Source organism: Phycomyces blakesleeanus (assembly GCF_001638985.1).
Source record: "Phycomyces blakesleeanus NRRL 1555(-) unplaced genomic scaffold PHYBLscaffold_31, whole genome shotgun sequence".
Classification (NCBI taxonomy): domain Eukaryota; kingdom Fungi; phylum Mucoromycota; class Mucoromycetes; order Mucorales; family Phycomycetaceae; genus Phycomyces; species Phycomyces blakesleeanus.
The window spans coordinates 303153-321345 of NW_017265188.1; the positions used below are offsets into that span (position 1 = coordinate 303153).

Below are 18193 nucleotides of genomic sequence, written 5' to 3' on the forward strand. Positions count from 1 at the left end.
TCTTGTTTTCTAGTCCCAAATAAAATGCATAGCAACCTTTTATGCTATATTTATATCTACATCTATAAGAAAACAAAAAAAGCAAAAAACAAAAATGGAGTTTATTATGTGGTGTGGTCACCACAAGTTTTTATCATTGCTTGGACCCTATCTGGCATAATTGCTACAGGAGTACAGAGAGGTTCTGGATCAAGTCTATCCAATTCCTGAAAAATGTAAGCATTGAGCTCTTAAACACTGCTAATATTGCCCTTTCTCTCTTGAACTTTGGCTTTTAAGCCATTCCAAACATGCTCAATTGGGTTCAGATATAGATTTTGGGATGCCCAGTAGTCAAAAAGGTTTAGTTTACTAATGGATTTTCTACCACTTCGTGTAAGATTTAGTATGGTAATTGGTATAATCTTCTTGGAATGTGAACACGGTGTCATGTTCATACAATTTCTTATACCAGGAAGTGAGGTTCTTAGACAATCAACTGTCCTATGCGTCTAAGCCTACAGTCTCTTTAATAAACAGTAATGGTTCAAGACCATCAACCTAGAGACCACTCTATACAGCCACGGAACCCTTCCTTTAGTTTTTTGTTGTTATAAGGATGCTCATGCGGCTTGCGATATCAATTGAAGTATGATCGGCTTTTGATAGCCAAACAATGCTTCCACGCTCAAAATATAATAACTCACGTTCAGAGGAGAGAATTTTGGCTCTTCTATTTCTGTAGACATTTATGGTTATTTTTGAAGGAAAGATGTGAGGAGGAAAATATAAAGAATGTCGTAAAAAACAAATAAACCATAAATGTAATTCATCGGTGATTTGTGGTATCGGACTATATATGTGAATACACGCAAAGAGTAAAATACAGAATGTCTAGATTCCGATAGAGCAAAATAAAAGAGTAGTAAATGTATCATCGGCGATCTTTATCTTGTTCTCGGGTCTCTTCTTAGCCACAAATACAAATGCTTCTTCTTCTTCACCAACAAGTCCTCCTAGCTCTACCTCTTCTGTCTCGGGTATATTTATGAGGTGCCGAACAGGCTCGTACTCAAAGTACCTTCCAAAATAATCTTGCCAAAATCCAGTTTCTTTCTCAAGCGAGCGGCATTTATAACCTATAACCACCTGTGTGTCTGGTCCGCACACTTCTTTCAATGTATGTGTCAGGATACTAAACAACTCAGGAAAATACACACAATCACTGACTATGACCAGGTCAAACGGCTTGTTGTCGAGTACTCGGACAGCATCATCACTATTCCCCCAGCACAGATCAGTACACAACACAAGCGGCGATTGCTTGTCTGGAGTTGGAAACAGGGCGTCTTGGTTAGCCTGCATTAGAGGAACTACTGGGGCCAGATCTGTGATAATGATCTCACAGGGTGAACGGAGATGTTGAGCCACAGATAGTCCTACGTATCCAGTGCCTGCACCGAGTTCAATAATGCGATATGGCTTTGTTGGAACAGGAGAAAGACTATTGCGATAGTAGGTAGCAGGAATAGGTGATGATGGCTCGGATATGTTTGCCGGAGAGAAGAAAGCTTGGAGAATATATGCACTATTCAGCAAAATCACTTTTTTAACTCGGATTCTATAATATTTATCTTTTTTTTTTCTTTTAAGGTACCTATTCCATATCTTTCCTGCCAAGCCAAACTCATGGACATCCTGATGGAGTGCCAAGTCTTGAATATTTGATGACCGAAGTCGTTCGGGACATCCAATCGATTCAGTTACATTCAATCCGAAAGGGAGATTAGCAGTGATGAACATTTCATCTCGCTCTTGTCTGCTCTTAATGGTGGCCATGGTGTCAAAGTGACGTCGTGAAATACTTGAATAGGTTTTTCCTTTGATTGAATCCCGTTTGAACGTCAAACTCCGTCATTTATCTTCTTCTTTGTCTGTATCTCATGAGCTTACAAGTCAACTTTTCTACCCACGGTCAGGATATCAATTCAGCTTACCGATCTGTTCTGAGCGATACTGACAGTCAGAACTGGCTCATATGTACATATGACAAGGGTACCAATGACCTTAAATTACAGGCCACCGGAGGTAAGCATGTCGATACCTCTAAATGTACCTTGTTTTGGTTTATGTGTTTTAACGCGCCAAACCTTCTCGTTTTTTTTTTGTAAACAGATGGTGGCTTGGAGGAGCTCAACGATGAGTTTATGGATGGAAAGATGCAGTATGCATTTGCCCGAGTTCGAGATCCCAATACAGAACTTCCTAAGTTTGTCCTAATTGGTTGGGTAAATATTTGTTTTTTTTTATATCTTACCATACATATTGATATTTGAATACAGTGCGGAAGTGGTGTACCAGAAACACGCAAAGGATTATTCAGTTCTCATTTACGCGATGTATCCAACTTCTTTAAGGTAAGTAAATATTATAGAATACGGTAGACTATAATAATATATATAGCATGTATTACTAGTAAATAACTAATAAATTATTTTATACATACATATATCAGGGATATCATCTTCAAATTCATGCCCGTGACGAGGTAAAGGGTTAGATAACTTTGTTAATACGTATAAAAAGCTGAATAGGCATGTCATATTATTTTAGGCCGATGTAGAGCCAAGTTTGATCGTGAAGCGTGTGTCAGAATCCTCAGGAGCAAACTACAGTGTCCATAAGGAGACTCGCCGAGCACAGCCTGCGGTAACACCTGTCGTAAGTCTAAATAAACAAAATATAAAACTATTTCTAAAACAAGCACGATCATTCAACAGAATTCAGTATATACCAAGACTGCTGTACCTGATATTGGCGCAATGCAGCGCCTATCTATGAAGAAAGAGGGCCCACCTGCTGCTGTGGTAATTTTCTCTCTCTTTTTCATTCACATTTTATGGGACGAAAAATAGCCCTGGATCCCAAGAGTGCATTTTCTTAAAATGTAAAATCATTTTAGGGCACAAATTATAAGCCAGTCCAGACAGCTCCCAAACCACTTGCTAGTCGTTGGGGTGCTGCTACTTCTGCACAGGACTCTGGCGCATCTGCAGTACGTGCTGAGAGAGAGCGTGCTGAAAGAGAAGTCCGAGAAAGAGAGGAGAAGCTTGCACGCGAACGTCTTCATGCTGAACGTAACAGTGAGCAAGGACAGAGAGAAGAAGCTGAACGAAAGGCAAGAGAATTAGAGCAGCAGCAGCAAATAAAGAGGGAAGAAGAAGAACGCAGAGTACGGGCTCAAGCTCAATCCCAGGCACGCGCTCAGGCTCAGGCTCAGGCTCAGGCTCAGGCTCAGGCTCAGGCTCAGGCTCAGGCTCAGGCTCAGGCTCAGGCCCAGGCCCAGGCCCAGGCCCAGGCCCAGGCCAGAGCCCAAGAAGAGGAGAAACAGCGTAAAGAAAAAGAATTTAACACAAAAGCAGCAGCAGCAGCATCGGCTGCAACAGTAGCAGCAGCTGCTGCTGTCACCGCCTCAGCTGTTTCTGCTAACGAGGACGAAGAAGAGGAATATAAACGTCAAGAAGAAGAGTATAAGCGTCAGCAGGAGGAAGAAGAGGCACAGTACAAGCTGCAGCAAGAGGAGTATGAACGCCAACAAGAAGAATACAACCGCCAACAAGAAGATGAGTACAGACGTCAGCAGGACGAAGAGGAGCGTAGACATGCGGAAGAGGCAAGAGCCCAGGTATAATACAATAAACTTACTAGTTAAATGTAAAAATGGCTCGCTTTTGACCGAGTTTAAATTTTTAGGAGGAAATTGAGCGTAGGCAACAGGAAGAGGTATATATACATAAATATACCAATAATAAGTTTTTGGTGATATTGAAAAACTATTGTTGTAGGCTGCCAAGGCTTCTAATTCTCAACCCACTACAGCTCCTGTTGAAGATGGAAAGAACAGTACTGGAATTCACGCTGTAGTTTTGTTCGCTTACGAAGCAGGTATATTGTATATTCGCTGTAATTAAGTGCTGAAGAACGTATAAAACTGATCATATTATATCTTTATTTAAAGGCGAGGCCAATGAGATGTCTTTGGACGAGGGTGAAGTTGTAACCAATATTGACCAAGTTGATGACGGTTGGTGGTTTGGCGTAAGCGAGGATGGATCAAAACAGGGCCTTTTCCCAGGTAAAATAAAGTGACTAATTAAATAGCAAAATACAATGATTTTTTATTAATGTTTCGATGTATGTTATATATGTAATAATAAGCCAACTATGTTCAAGTACTGGAACAAGAAGAGGTTAGTACAAATAGTACGATGCTTTTAATCCACTTAATTTCACTCCTATTTCTCTAATTAATTTTCTTTTGCATTAAAGCAGCCATCTCAGGAGCGTCATCAGCCAAATGCATACGAAGAAAAGGAGGAAGAGTCCCCAGCAGTAGTCCATGCTGCTCAACAGATAGAGCCACAAGCACATATAACACACACCCCAGCGCCGGTTCATCAGGACGAAGAGAACAAGGGCCATACTGCTGTGGCACTGTATGATTATGCAGCTGGAGAAGATAACGAGATATCATTCCATGAGCATGAGATTATCAGTAATATCGAATTTGTGAGTGAAGAATGGTGGCAAGGATTGAGTCCTGATGGCAAAACAGTTGGACTTTTCCCAGGTAAGTAATTGATAGTAACTGAAGAGTAGCGATGAAAATGACTGATTGGTCTCGTATTGGTTTGTCGAAAATAGCCAATTATGTTGAGCTCCAAGGATAGAAGAAAAAAATACTTCAAAAAAGACTATAATAAAAGAACACAAACACACAAGCGAACAAGCACACAACTGCAACCACAATTTTTTCTTTGAGCTTTATTTAAACATGATCTTTAAGGAAAGCATCATAGAACAAATAAAGGGAGAGAGAGAGAAGAAAGTCCACAGCTCCTTTGAGGTTATCATTTAACTGTAGAAATTAGTCATCTTCAAATTTAGACCTTGGCAGCGGTGGCAGGCTACACGTTAGATAATGAATTTTGCTTAGTATATATGCAGATTTAATTACACAATCACTTTTATTCCATTACCTTCTGGAATCTGAATCTGGGAGGGGGAGCGCGGTTCTTACGGTCCTTGACGGAACGAACACGGACAACACGGGCGTGGATAGCGCAAGAAATGCAGTAGTGCAACTTAACGTAGAGCTTGGGGATGGTGTACTCCTCGTAGATGGAAGCCTCCTGGAGATCACGGACGGCAGCAGCCTCAACCATGTTGCGGATGGTGAAACGCTTGATGGCCTTATCCTTGGGGCAGCACTTGGAGCAGTTGATGCAACGCACAAACTTAACGTGGCCACGGCCGTGCTTGTTACGTCCGTTGTTTCTTCTCTTGCAGGTCTAATATTTTTTCATCCATCCATCCATGAATTTGTTAGCGCTGACTGGGTGATGGATGTATTCTTGACTAGAATCACCTACCATACTGGATGGTCAAAGAAGTCGAGAGAAAGTTTCAATGGCGCTCCTCTCATGGCCGACACTTTGAGTGAGAGCTCGCCTTGCCCGGTGCGTGGGTCTTCTTCCGACCTTAACTCCGACTATGTGACGCTCCACATTAAAAACGAGTTTATGCGAACGGGATCTTCATATTTATTAAACCTGTAATTTATATTGAATGTATTACTTTTATTACACATTTTCCTGGCTAAATATTTATTTTCAATAGATATCTAATCCATGTATCCACATACAGTTGACGTTTGTCCCTTTCGTTTTTTTGCTGGAGGTGTTGGTAAGAGCTCTAATTCATCCTCTTCAACTTGAACTTCTTTAAGCTTCTGAAGGAATTGGACAAGTTTCTCTTGGTCTTGGTCATGTTTAAATGGTCGTAAATCTGTAGTTTTAACTGTACAAGTGATTGGGTCTGTTTTGACTTCATCATCACTAGGTCCACTAGAGTCTGTGCTTTCTACCAGCTCCCAGCCACCGTTTTCGCTGTCTGCCTTGCCAACCTTCCACAACTGATATCCATAACCACAATCTTCTTCCAAAAACTGGCGTCTCTTTTCTGAAAATGTAATTTCATGCGTTTCTGTTGTAACCAACGTATAGAATCTGGAATAGAATCCTTTTTCAGAGCGTTTCTTAGCGCGCAAAATACGACCTAGACGCTGTGCTTCCTGACGACGGGATCCAAAGTGTGAAGAAACTTGAATAATCACAGTTGCTGCGGGCAAATCCAAACTGGTGTCACCGATACGAGACAGGAATAAAGTGTTGATTTGCTTTGCACGTTGAGCGCGACGGGCCGCCTTTGCTGCCCATGGTTCACCTTCGACTTCTTTCTGAGCATCGATTTGGAACCGTTGAAGAAGGTTACGAGCATCTTCTGTAGAAGTTCCACCATAAATAAGAGGACGGTCGAGTTTCTCGGCATAGAGTTTAATGGCATCAATGTGATCGCAAAACACAAGAATCTTGTCCCCTCTTGCCTCGTGATATTGAATTAGACGCTGGCATATCTGCATCTTAGAAGGGTTCAATATAGCTAGTAAACTCTTCAAGTGGTGACTATGGCCAAGCATGTTGTTCTGATTTCCATTTGAAGGCTGAACAGCATCGTAAGCTTTCTGCACAATGTCGGTCATTGACGTCTCAATTTGTGTACATATAACCTTGGCAATGTAGCCACGATCTGCCAGCTCCTTCCACTTGGCATGATAAAGTGTAGGGCCGACAATTGTATTAAGATCTTCAATTTTCTCGTCCTCTCTCAACATGGTTGCCGTCAAACCAAGGCGAACGCGTGCTTTAAGTTTGGTGATGGCCTTACTGTAACCACTGGCTGGAACTTGGTGAACCTCATCAAGAATAATAACGCCCCAATCAGTTGAATGGACGAAATTGGCCATTCTCTTACTATCGGAGGCACGATTCTTATTATCCACTAACATGGTATATGTGGTAAACAGAACACCAGAAGGACCGTTGAAAGGCCATTTCTTGGCTCCAGCAAACATTCCGGTCTTTGAAGCCATTAATGTTGTAAATCGTAAAAACTCGTTGCAGAATTGTTCTGCTGCAATGATCGTTGAACATACTACAAGTACAGGTTTCTTGATTGCAGCCGCGATCAAGATTGAGGTCAAAGATTTTCCCGCACCACAAGGCAATACAATAATACCAGATTTAACAGTGTGTTTACTAGAATCCTGACTATCTTGGTTGACGACTGCCTTCAGTGCTTCTGTTTGATAGGGTCTCACTTCGATCTCTGGACGCAGCACAAGATCAAGTTTAGCCAGACTCGGATCTGATTCAAATGCGTAATCTGGCAATGCTTCCCCAGGAATCGCTGAAGCCAAACTTGTTCCAGATCTAGGTCTCTTTGTGCCTACAGTTTTGGTTTGGGGGTTGCCAGCTGGATTTGTCCCCTCCTCTACAGTTGAACCACTATTTGTGACAGATGATTTGGCATTTGAAATTTCCACATTTTTCTGTCGCACAAATGCTAGTAGGTTGGATATTCTTTCTTTCCGCTCTTCATTCGACTGCATATTATTGGCTTCTGTTTGTACCATCGTATTAATAGAGGCGTAAGAAGGTTAAAGGGGGTAGTAAGCAGACAAAGGTCCAAATAAGGGCAGTCTGAGGAGAGGGTCAATGCCCATCCCACTTATCGGAATGGCGAAATTTTCTAATCATGTGATGTGACTGTTTTATACAGGGATGTGTTGAAATTGACATTAACATTGGAAAACAAGTTTAATTATGGGTGCATTGAGGTTTGGCATGTAGACCTGGATCCTGTAGTAGCAAATTAACACGGATATACACCAAAATAGGATATAAGAGCAACGGTTTTTAGCTGCTGCACACTTGTCGGAATAATTTAATCGTTCAATCTAGACCATCAGTTCAACCCCAACCTTTGGTCGTTTCAATCCAAATAATCATAAAGCCAAAATTATATATCGGTGCTTTGCGTTTGTACGTTTACATAATAAAAGTGGCATTCGTTTTTGTTAAATATATACACAGATAGTTCATTATTTAAAAAAATGTCTTATTATGATACATATAAAAAAAGGTTTCTCCTATTTACAAACGGTTTGAGGTGGCGCTCTCTTTCGATACAATTAAAAGCATGAGTTTGTTCCACCTCAGACCGCATCTTCAATTCAGAAGTCGCCTCTCTGGGCATTTGAGTTATTGGACTTCTTTCCATATATGCCCAGGTGACTCTGTGTACCTACCTGACTAATCCGAGACGATTTTCATATACTTTGTATGCGTGTGTATGCTTTTTTGTTTGTTTTTTGTTTTTTTTTTGTCTGTGGCCTTACCCGTTGGGCAGAATAATTGTCTTGTCTGTCCATATTGTTCAAGCTCCGAACATTTCCTCACCAACTTCTTTACCGTCTCCTTTTTTCCATAGAAAGTATAAAATCCGAAGAACAAGAGAAAAAATAAATCAAATAATTAGAAAATACAAAAACAAGTTGTGTCTATTTCCAGTATATATAACTTAGAGCTGATAATAGCAGATCCTTACAAGTAAGTTACAAAGGAATGAATGAATGAATGCATAAGCTACTGGTAAATGTCTTTGCCAGTAGGAGCCTGGAATCCAGAAGTAGCCTCTAATGCTGGGATAGCAGTCAAAGAGAGGCGAACGATAATAACTGGTAACTGCTTGTTGATTGAAATTCTTTTTTTTTTTGAAAGATAAATGAGATTTCATTTCCTTATAGATAAATATATATAAATTAATACTTACTTGTCCAAGTTATTTTCCTTGACAGGATCCCATGTATCTACAGTCTTTGTGCTTCCGATTTGTGTATACTGATATAGTCGACCTTCCATGCGTCGCTTGATAATCTCTACCACGCTCACTGCCTTGTTTACAGTCTTTCCTTTCCCAATAATTACAATACTAGGCTTCTTATCTTCCTGTTATCAAGAATCAAATTTTAGTTATTTAGCTGAGGCAGGCTAAACGACCGATTACTATTATTATTACCTGTAGTGCCTTGAGTCCGACATCAACATAGAGTGTGATAGTTCCGTTAGAACCTATAATGATCTCGTTGTCTGACGTAGGTTTATTTTCGTCGGATCTATCTGCTGATTCTGTTGTTCTACGATACTCCTCCACTATAAATACATATTAGTTGTTGTTTTTAATACAAAGGTACATTTTCAATAAAAAAGCTTACTTTTTGTTCCAATAAAAAAAGTCGGGTCCTTAAACTTTCACGTGATCCAATAAAAGAAAAGAATAATTAATAAACCAAATAGTTGTTTGTTAATCCAATGAACCCCAAATATCCCAAGTCGATTGGCAACAATATTCAGCTTTGCAATTGTTCACATTATATCCACTCTCGTTTTGTCGCCTTCCACCCTTGAACACTCCCATTTTTTATAGACAACTCGCACAAAGAACCACTGCAGGATCATTGAATGGATCCGAGTGGCCTCTTTTGAGAAGACGAACCGCGACACATTGTTTTCATCCCGTTCTCCAAGAAGAATTTGGATGAAAGACAAGAGAAGGGTCGATACTTGATATTGCTTTAATTTATCCACCAACAGCATCTTGACTCATAATGTCATGGTTCAGGAAAAAAGCTTGATAAATAAATGTCGTGCCACCCTTTAACGCCATAGAAAAAATCTCCCACTAGACGATCTAACAATGGCAGCAGGAATTATTCCTACCTCTGAAGGAGGTAGTGGTAGATTTCCCCGAGTTTGCTCTTTGTCCGGCCTTACGGAACCACATCCACAGACTAAAGAAGGGTACCAAGATTACGGACAGTGATGATCGGGCACCTTTTTAGGGGTGCTAATGGATGTGCTCTGGGGATAGACGCGAGAGAGGTCTTCGAACCTTTTACGTCTTCATCTTGTGATTGCCAATCGACCAATGCCGTACACACACACACACACTAGAGCAAAAGTAACAATTGAAATATATAAATACTTACTTTTATATATATATATATATAATATTTAAAGGGTTTAGTAGAGAAAGTTGTTGAAAATGAGGTATTTTCAAAATAAAATAATAAAAAAATGAAAAACCTCCATTTGCATACGTGTGTTATGATAAATGTTTAGAATAAAGATGTCGTCATCTTAACCAACTCCGCTTGTCAGATTACACGATAAGTTTATATACTACAAAATACAGGCAATCACACTTTCCTGAACCTGAAAGAATTCGGCAGGTCCGGCACAAACTGTATTTCTATTGGCATTTGTATTTCTCTGAATTCATCTTTTTTGATGCATCTGGTGCATTCCATCTTTGCACCAAATCAATTTTTATTTTTGCAACCAATAATTTCCGGAAAAAGTTGGTGTGGACAGACTAAAAGTTCAAAAAAAGGGCAAAAAAAGGGCAAAACTTTAAGTCATATCATTGGGCGAGAGTTTCAATTAATTTTGCCCTTTTTTTAATCGACTCTAATTAGCTAGCATTCTTCCATTGTCACTAGGATTGAGAAAAGAAGCATTTTTATAGAGACGTGCAATATAATGAGAGGTCTAGAAAAACTCGCAATAAAAGGTTCTCACTTAATGACAGAGACGGAATTATATGCACAAATTTATCTAATATGTACTTTGAACTAATTTGTAACTTTTTTTTTAAAAAAAAGGTGTGGACAGTCATAAATTAGCCTGATTGACTAAATTCTGGATGAAGTTGTTTTACCCTTTTTTGCCCCTTTTTTTGAACTTTTGGTCTGTCCACACCAAATGATATCAAGATTAAAAAAGTTCCTGGCTTCAACCTCGCCGAATTGCTGCATTTTGTTACAACTAACGATCCAAAACACACCATCCAGCCGTTGGACAAGAATTTAATTGCCTCTAAGCGATTTGATACAGACTTCAAGTATATCTTCATAAGCCAGCGTCTGCAAGTTGTGCATAGCTATTTTTTTGTTACAGTGGTGCTAAAGAAGACAATTTAAGCCCCCACCATGTGCAGAATGGTTTGTTTTGTTCTTTCAAAGAATCTGGTCTTGATAAACAGAGCTTCTGTCTTGAGGAAGTATCATCATCTGCAATGGTGATGGCTCTTGAAACGTACCTGGTTAACTTCGAGAATATGTGGGACGGCAAAAAGATAATCAACAAACTTTTTGACAAAGTAATATTAGTGCTACTTCGCCACCATCTTACACGCAATAGAGAATCAAAGCGTATCTCGACCACAACAACAAGAAACCCATCTGGAAAGAAGGATATGAGAAACCATGTGCATCATATTTGCCGTGTAGAAGGATAAAATACTGAAAAACGTAATACAAAAAAGGAAAAACGGATAAATCAGAAGGAGAAAAGTGGATCACTAAGATAAACAGTGCGAAGTAGCGTCTAGCAAATTTAAGGCATACTTTTAAAAAGATAAAGTGGAAACATATTTTATTGGCTTGAAATCGCCAACTAATGGTTAATTTTTATTATAGAAGATAAGTCGAATGCTGAATGATAGACAGGAAGCTTCTGCTTAACACAAGCTTGTTGATCTGCAATACATTGAAGAAGTTCTTGCCTCCGAAAGGACAATATCATGTAATTGCATATAAGATCTATCTCTGTATCTTTGTAAATTATGTTCTTAAATATGGACGTTATACAAAGTTTACTCGCCCACTATGTCCTTCGGCATTATTTTCGCCATTGAGTGCCCTACATCTGGATTCAGTTGTATTGTATCGGTTATTGACCCATAATCTAGACCAAGAAAAGTCGGAATAACCGCCATCAAATACTAAGCAACAAGAAAAGAAAGTGTATAGTTAATTGATACTCTAGGGTATTATAGGGATGGGCTGATAAGGTCCCAAGACAAAGCGCGCCAAAACAAAGATACCACATTTAACATAGTATTTGATATGGGTGAAATTCAGAAAGCATGTAAATTGTATGGTCTATCTTTTGCACATCGGATAACATGTCTACCAGGAATGAAAACAGTACGATTATTGGGATCGAAAATAAAAACCCACTGCACCGTAAAAGAGGAAACAAAACAGTCATATGAAGCACGGATTCTAATAAACCCAGGCGTTAGAGCATCTTCAGCAGTGAGAGAACTTTTAATTTATCTAAAGTTAAACACCGCTACTTTAGCTAAAGAAAAGGGACTGTCTTTTATATTTAAAGTGAATTTAATCGAACTGCTGGGAGGACAAACTTTAGCTAAATCTTTAAATTTAATGTAAAAGTGGAGATAAAGCGGACTGCTGAAGATGCTCTTATACAAGAAGGACGAAAAACAAAGGATGTTCTTTTTCTGGGCTTCAAAGCTTAACAGAAGATGTCAAGACACTAGAATATGCAAGTAAAAAATAGAGAAATTCCAAAAGACAATCAAGGAATGCAAACACAATTTGGGGACAACACATGACAAGAATCAGTTATACCGGACGATTGAAAAACGTAAAGAATCGAGATTTATATCTTATACGACGGTTGAAAAGATCAAAAAAGAGCCCACAGAAAAAAAAAGACAGCAGATCTATTTCTGATATATGGCAGCTTGCTTCAAATTAAAGCTGCATAATATTAAAGATATCCCTCCAAATAGCAGAACCCCAATTGGGAGATGCGGCAAAGGTGTGACTAAGGCGGAGGACAGAACTATTGTGAATCCTGATGACTTTAACTATGCAGGTACTGACAATGGCCTGGTAAATATGACAACACTAATACCGATGTCGTTACCAAGAATGAACTTCCACCTAAAGCTTTTCAACTATTACACTGTGTTAAGTGATGGGTCCAATGAAGACAGTATTACTATTGTATTCAATTTTTATTAATGCGCATCTTTTTTTTTGGGCTCAACAGATAAGTCGTCTTCTAAAAACCCCTTGATAATCTTCATTGGTGTTTGGGGGACCGGTGTAGGTTTTCGAATCAAAGGCTTTAGAAAGTATGGTGGTAAGTGGAAGCAGAAGATACACGGAGAGGCGGCCAATGTCTGCATAACAAATGAATGTAAGACCTCCCAAACGTGTATATTCTGCTTTTCGCCTTTAACCAGTCCTAGGATTCCTGGAAAGAAGGAAGGAAGTTACAAAATCAATAAAGATGTTTTCCTTTGTATCAATCTTAATTGCATCACAGTCATGAATTGATGTGCAAGTAAGCCGAGAGATGTCCTTTTAGCTCTCGCGATTGCACTGGTAGGCTTTAGCTTTTTTATGTTTGGTGCTGCCCCCCTCCGTTTTACAAGGTCAGCTAGATAACTGCCGAATATTATACAATAATAACATTTGACTTTTGTAGACGAAGAGATTATTTGACAGCTACGTTGTAGCTCTGGAGGTAAATATCATTGTATAGTACCTGCTTATGAATTTTATTTATTTATTAATTATTATTATCTCTTTATAAAAAAAAGTGGCTGCCTACTTTTTGTGGGGAAATAAATGCACCCCAGATTGCTCAAGAGACAAAAGGACAATAAAACATCAATAAAATTATCAAACCAAATATTATAATAGCTAAATATAAAGAATGTTTCAATTCTTGGTTTAGCTCTTTTTCATAAATTAAGCTTTTCTTTGGGTCGTAGGGGTTCTGCATAAAATATTTAAATTGAGTGCGAGTGTATTTTGTTGTGCGACGCAAGGGGCAGTAATTTAATATTGAAGTATGATGTGGAGTGGTTATTTAGAGAATGGTTAGAGTTGGCGCCTCACTAGAACACCGTTGCCCTTGCAATCATCTAGAGAGGGGTTAGGAATGAGATGGGCCTGTTCTTGTACTAAAACAGTCACAGGACAAGCCACTGGTGGTCTTACTTTGAGTTGGTTACCTTGGTATAGTCAGACCTTGTATACTCTTGACTTTAACAATGTCTCTCCTCTTCCGCACATGCATACGCACTAATGGACCATTGATGGTTGCCAATGCAATGGCCAAGGTTTGGTTACTGGGTTGTTTTTTAAAAATGTTTACTGACAATTATCATCATAGAGAAGTGCCCACAAGAAAGCATCTATTCAGGTCAAGTTGAACCAGTTCATTGAGGGTCTTGGTTTGAAAGGTAAGTTAGGAAGAAGAAAAATCCCCCTTTTTTTGAAGTCGGAAATGGGATAATAAAATATTTATCATAGATGAACTTGTGTCTGTCCGACGTAAGTAAAACCTCAAAGGGAAACTATAAGTACATATATATCTTTTATTTAGATTATAATATATATATATATATATGTATGTATGTATGTATGTATGTATGTATATATGTATGTAATTTATAGCTGGTTTGATGCGTAACATCCTTTATCCCGCAAGTAAGGCCAGCTATGTACCTACCTTTACTGGTCCCCGCAATCGTCAATTGGAACTGGAATTGGAGAAGTCGACAGCTACAGAAACCGATGCTGGAAAGGTAACATATGCGTATATGAATATATATATATATATATTATGAGCAACAAAATGACACGTGTTGGGGTTACTAAACATTATTTGCATCATTGTAGTTCTTGAATCAAGAGAAACGCCGTGAGAGTGCCAGCAAACTAGCAGGAGGTCTGACAAGTGTAGGATCATTGGTATTTAAGCGTGCAGTAGTACCCAGTAGCACCAACACTTTTGGATCTGTTACGGCTGATGACGTGATCTCCAAGTTAAAGGATGTCGGTCTCCAGGTGGAAAGACAGGCTATTGTGTTTCAATCAGAGGGAGGTCGTATCAAGTCTCTTGGAGAGCATCTTGTCACTATTCAGATTGGAAACCAATCAACAACCCTCAAAGTGCTTGTTGAGGCAGCGTAATGAAAATACTATGTGTTTCCAAAAATAGACATTTCCATTTCCATTTCTGTCCCTCCCAAACATAACAAATAGATAGAGAGAGAGAGAGAGAACAAGAGAGTTACCTTTGTCTTCTTCTTCCTTTACTTTTTTTTGTATTCATTGTTACTATGGGTCAGACTTCTAGTAAGACCCACGGTGCCACTATCTTTGGTTACTTGATTACTCCTACTGCTCCAACTACACAAGAACAGGTCAATGACCCCTTGAAATCTCATCCCGATCTCTATGGCCTGAAATCAATCGAGGGATCCCAATCCATCGATAATGACCTTGCTTATATTGATTCAAAATATTATCCCGACACGCGTCTTATTCAACCTCCACAAGAGGACCAAAGCAAAGAAGCCCCCAAGCTTACCTTTGCAACAGTGGCAGCTGCTTCTCATGAGGGAAAGTTGCTCGAGGTCAAATTGTCTTTACGTTCACTTGCCTCGCTCTCACCAGAAATTGGTTTATTGAGAATGATGAGAAAGTTAGATTTGTAAGTTTAAATGAAGTTTGGTTTATCACACTTGAAGCCATAACCTTACTCATCCACATACATACATATATACATATACACACATATACATACATCTTTTTTGCTTTAAAAAAAAAGATCCTCAAACTATCTTGAATCTTTACCTGATACGATTGGGTACCTTGTCCTTCTTGAGGAGCTTTCGCTGGCTAACAATAAGATTGTCGAAATCCCAGACACAATCAGCTATCTTTCCCGTTTACTAGAGTTAGACCTTTCCAAAAACCAACTTTCTCACATTACCCCTTCGGTCGGGTACCTGAAGAAACTGCGAATTCTCGGACTTTCTTCTAATCAGCTCAGCCGCTTACCCGAAGAGATCGGCAACCTGAGGCAACTGACCTCATTGGACTTGTCTCATAATCCTATATGTATATTACCAGCTGAGATTTCACAATTGTCCTTCCTCCGACGACTTGTACTTGAAGGCTGCAACCTACAAACCACTCTGGAATACAAACTTGCTCACGATCCACCCAGTCTCAAAGAAATATGCGCACGACAAGTTGTCAGTCGAAAATTAGCCCTAAAAAGTCTTGCCGATCCACTTGCCAATTATCTGGCCTCTTCTAAAGTGTGTACCTCTTGCCACGAACCTTACTTCACTAGCTACGTACTTCGAGGTAGATTTGTTGAGCGTTCAGATACAATGATTCCTCTCGAATATCGACTTTGTTCGGCCCATTGGCAAAATCAAGACGACCGTCTCCTTTATCTATTCTCGTCGCCACCCTCGACAACTGCCGTCTCTCCTCCAGCTAATCCAACCAGACCACGACTTCCAGCACTAGAAGCACGTGTGCCTACCGAACGACAGTCTGTAAGACGGTCATTTGCAAGACTTCGCTCACCACCCATCGCAATGCTATCCCAACGGTCCAAACAATCCGTCTAAGAAATATACAGCATATCCACCCCTTCTTATTTCTCTTTCATTTTTAAGAAAAATAAGCAAACACTATGAGACCTTAATTCTCTCAATCGTCTTTCTTCTCTTCCTTAACACATTCACTTGCACTCTCTTACTCTCTTTCTCACTCAAGCACACATATTAACACAAACACAAAAGACTGCCTTTATTTATTGCTTTTAAAATGGCAAAAGACCCTTTTCCTGTATTTCTTCAAACGTCTGTGCACTCGATCTTTATTTGTATATTCATCAGCCCCTCCTTTTGTATCACATTTATTCTTCTATTTCTTCATATTGTATACCCTCCAAAAAATATTTCATACCATAGATCGGATTACTGTTTTTATATATATATATATTTTGTTTTTTTATTTATCTCGTCTTCTTATGAATTGCGCCACTTCAAATAAAATTCTGCGTCCATTTAAAAAAACAATAATGAAAATAATAACAGTAGGTTTTATGGGCAGTATTATTTTGATCAATAAATATGACGGTAGGGTTTATTAAAAGGGGGGGAAAGGATAAGATAGAAGAATAAGAAGAAAAAAAACTAGCATTCAAGTTGCCAAGACTTACTTCTTTACTAAACATTCGAATCGTCTTTATTAGCAAACCGGTATCTCACGCGAGTAGTTGTGGCCAATCACAAGTTTTTTTTTTTTTTTTTTTTTTTTTTTAAATAGAATATTAATCACAGATTTTCCAAATATAGAAATAGGGTTAAAATTGACACATTTTTGATCCCAGACAATGGACCCCTAGTCAATTACGGACTACTTGCAATCATAATAATTATATATATATATGTATATAGTCTTATTCTATCATATATGCAGAGTATAAATTTAGGATTGAATATTAGGATTCTAAACAATTTATAGGCATAGAAATATAACACATGTCTTTCTGCGTAAATGAAAATACAATGGGTAATGTATTCATTTAATTGATAGTTTTTCCATGAATATTAAAGTATTATGTTAAAGAATCGATCGTCGTTGATCCTATGTGTTACTGGAGCTCTAGTATATGTTCAGATATGATGATTAATAAAATAAAATAAAGTACAGTACAGTACTCAATTGCAGTTGATTAAACCCCTAATTATTATAACACATAAATTACTAATAAGAAAATTCTTTATGTGAATTAGATCATCGTCTCTTATTATCATCATTATTATCTATTAATTAATTAATTAATTAATTATAAAACCAAATCAAATTAGACGATATATTACAGTATTCAACTTTAAACGTTTGAACAATGACATCCTAGCTCCACACCTCAAGGCAGAGACTCTAAAAGAAGTTTTCAAGTTGACCGACCAAACAATTACGTCGACAACTGGATTGTCATCAGTCACTCCAGTCAATCTTTCCTGACACAAACACACATCTCATCAAGTCTAAACTGGAATCTCTAGGATATATTGTGAACGAGAAGAGGTCGTCCCTGTGCCCATCCCAATAATTAGAACGTTTCGGATATGTATTGGATACTCAGGAGATGATTACCAAGATCCCGGGAACCAAACTACGGGATATCCGGGAATCAATTCGACAATTTATCAGTCATCTTTTACACTACGGCAAAAAAGAATTGCCTTGTTTAGTGTATAAATGGCCAAGACAGGAATTGTTACCATTTTTTCAATGAATAAACAAATTAAGCGTCCTTCCTTTTCTATATTACATTCTCTTGTTTTTTACTATAGGGTATTGAATTGGGTTGAATTGAGTCAGATCTCTATTTTAATGCATGCTTTATTATATGAAAAACATTATTGCCAAGAAAATAATGATAATCTTCTATTGGCTACTTGCAACAACAACAATAACAACAACAACAAAATGGTACCGTTTAGCCACTGCAAAATGTACGCAGTAAAACACTATTATTCAAATTTAATCTCATATGATTTGAGTACTCTGATATATCTTAGATACTTATTATTATTATCATCAATTTCT

General features: G+C 38.5%; 7 protein-coding genes across 7 annotated transcripts; 3 read left to right on the forward strand and 4 right to left on the reverse strand.

The window, feature by feature from the left end:
• Nucleotides 1–873: 873 nt before the first annotated feature.
• On the reverse strand, nt 874–1818 carry PHYBLDRAFT_151767 (hypothetical protein; the record flags this gene model as incomplete). Its single annotated transcript, XM_018432746.1, has 2 exons — nt 874–1567; nt 1637–1818. The coding sequence occupies 2 exons, from the start codon at nt 1816–1818 to the stop codon at nt 874–876; spliced, it is 876 nt and encodes a 291-aa protein (XP_018285198.1).
• Nucleotides 1819–3528: 1710 nt separating this feature from the next.
• PHYBLDRAFT_128295 (hypothetical protein) lies at nt 3529–4770 on the forward strand. The gene is made up of 7 exons (XM_018429213.1): nt 3529–3664; nt 3733–3762; nt 3825–3924; nt 3998–4114; nt 4198–4229; nt 4309–4609; nt 4684–4770. Exons 4-7 carry the CDS (start codon nt 4012–4014, stop codon nt 4707–4709), a joined length of 462 nt encoding a protein of 153 aa, XP_018285199.1. The 5' UTR covers nt 3529–3664; nt 3733–3762; nt 3825–3924; nt 3998–4011; the 3' UTR covers nt 4710–4770.
• Nucleotides 4771–4777: 7 nt separating this feature from the next.
• On the reverse strand, nt 4778–5435 carry PHYBLDRAFT_128298 (hypothetical protein). The gene is made up of 3 exons (XM_018429214.1): nt 5412–5435; nt 5019–5330; nt 4778–4946 (listed from the first exon to the last, which is right to left on the reverse strand). The coding sequence occupies exons 1-3, from the start codon at nt 5412–5414 to the stop codon at nt 4923–4925; spliced, it is 339 nt and encodes a 112-aa protein (XP_018285200.1). The 5' UTR covers nt 5415–5435; the 3' UTR covers nt 4778–4922.
• A 518-nt stretch (nt 5436–5953) lies between these two features.
• On the reverse strand, nt 5954–7264 carry PHYBLDRAFT_87772 (hypothetical protein; the record flags this gene model as incomplete). The annotated part of the gene is made up of 2 exons (XM_018443675.1): nt 5954–6217; nt 6272–7264. Coding segments are annotated over 2 exons (1257 nt in total), but the record flags the coding sequence as incomplete, so codon positions are not given.
• Nucleotides 7265–8525: 1261 nt separating this feature from the next.
• PHYBLDRAFT_67295 (hypothetical protein) lies at nt 8526–9357 on the reverse strand (the record flags this gene model as incomplete). Its single annotated transcript, XM_018441771.1, has 5 exons — nt 8526–8643; nt 8713–8888; nt 8959–9092; nt 9155–9188; nt 9310–9357. The coding sequence occupies 5 exons, from the start codon at nt 9355–9357 to the stop codon at nt 8526–8528; spliced, it is 510 nt and encodes a 169-aa protein (XP_018285202.1).
• A 279-nt stretch (nt 9358–9636) lies between these two features.
• On the forward strand, nt 9637–13278 carry PHYBLDRAFT_151771 (hypothetical protein; the record flags this gene model as incomplete). Its single annotated transcript, XM_018432747.1, has 11 exons — nt 9637–9740; nt 9782–9872; nt 10715–10842; nt 10899–11226; nt 11496–11701; nt 11779–12040; nt 12309–12395; nt 12512–12749; nt 12807–12956; nt 13149–13194; nt 13248–13278. 11 exons carry the CDS (start codon nt 9637–9639, stop codon nt 13276–13278), a joined length of 1671 nt encoding a protein of 556 aa, XP_018285203.1.
• Nucleotides 13279–13818: 540 nt separating this feature from the next.
• Nucleotides 13819–16643, forward strand: PHYBLDRAFT_183663 (hypothetical protein; the record flags this gene model as incomplete). Its single annotated transcript, XM_018438806.1, has 7 exons — nt 13819–13887; nt 13941–14010; nt 14081–14101; nt 14225–14355; nt 14450–14739; nt 14910–15266; nt 15384–16643. The coding sequence occupies 7 exons, from the start codon at nt 13819–13821 to the stop codon at nt 16198–16200; spliced, it is 1755 nt and encodes a 584-aa protein (XP_018285204.1). The 3' UTR covers nt 16201–16643.
• Between the last annotated feature and the right edge of the window lie 1550 nt (nt 16644–18193).

Excerpts from the sequence above, each read along its gene's own strand:
- PHYBLDRAFT_128295 (XM_018429213.1), top strand. The coding sequence starts at position 4,012 with ATGTCTTTGGACGAGGGTGAAGTTGTAACCAATATTGACCAAGTTGAT. Across the intron at positions 4,115-4,197 it reads AAAACAGGGCCTTTTCCCAG|CCAACTATGTTCAAGTACTG; the intron begins GTAAAATAAAGT and ends TGTAATAATAAG. Across the intron at positions 4,230-4,308 it reads AAGTACTGGAACAAGAAGAG|CAGCCATCTCAGGAGCGTCA; the intron begins GTTAGTACAAAT and ends TTTGCATTAAAG.
- PHYBLDRAFT_128298 (XM_018429214.1), bottom strand. Across the intron at positions 4,947-5,018 it reads CCAGATTCAGATTCCAGAAG|CCTGCCACCGCTGCCAAGGT; the intron begins GTAATGGAATAA and ends TCTAACGTGTAG.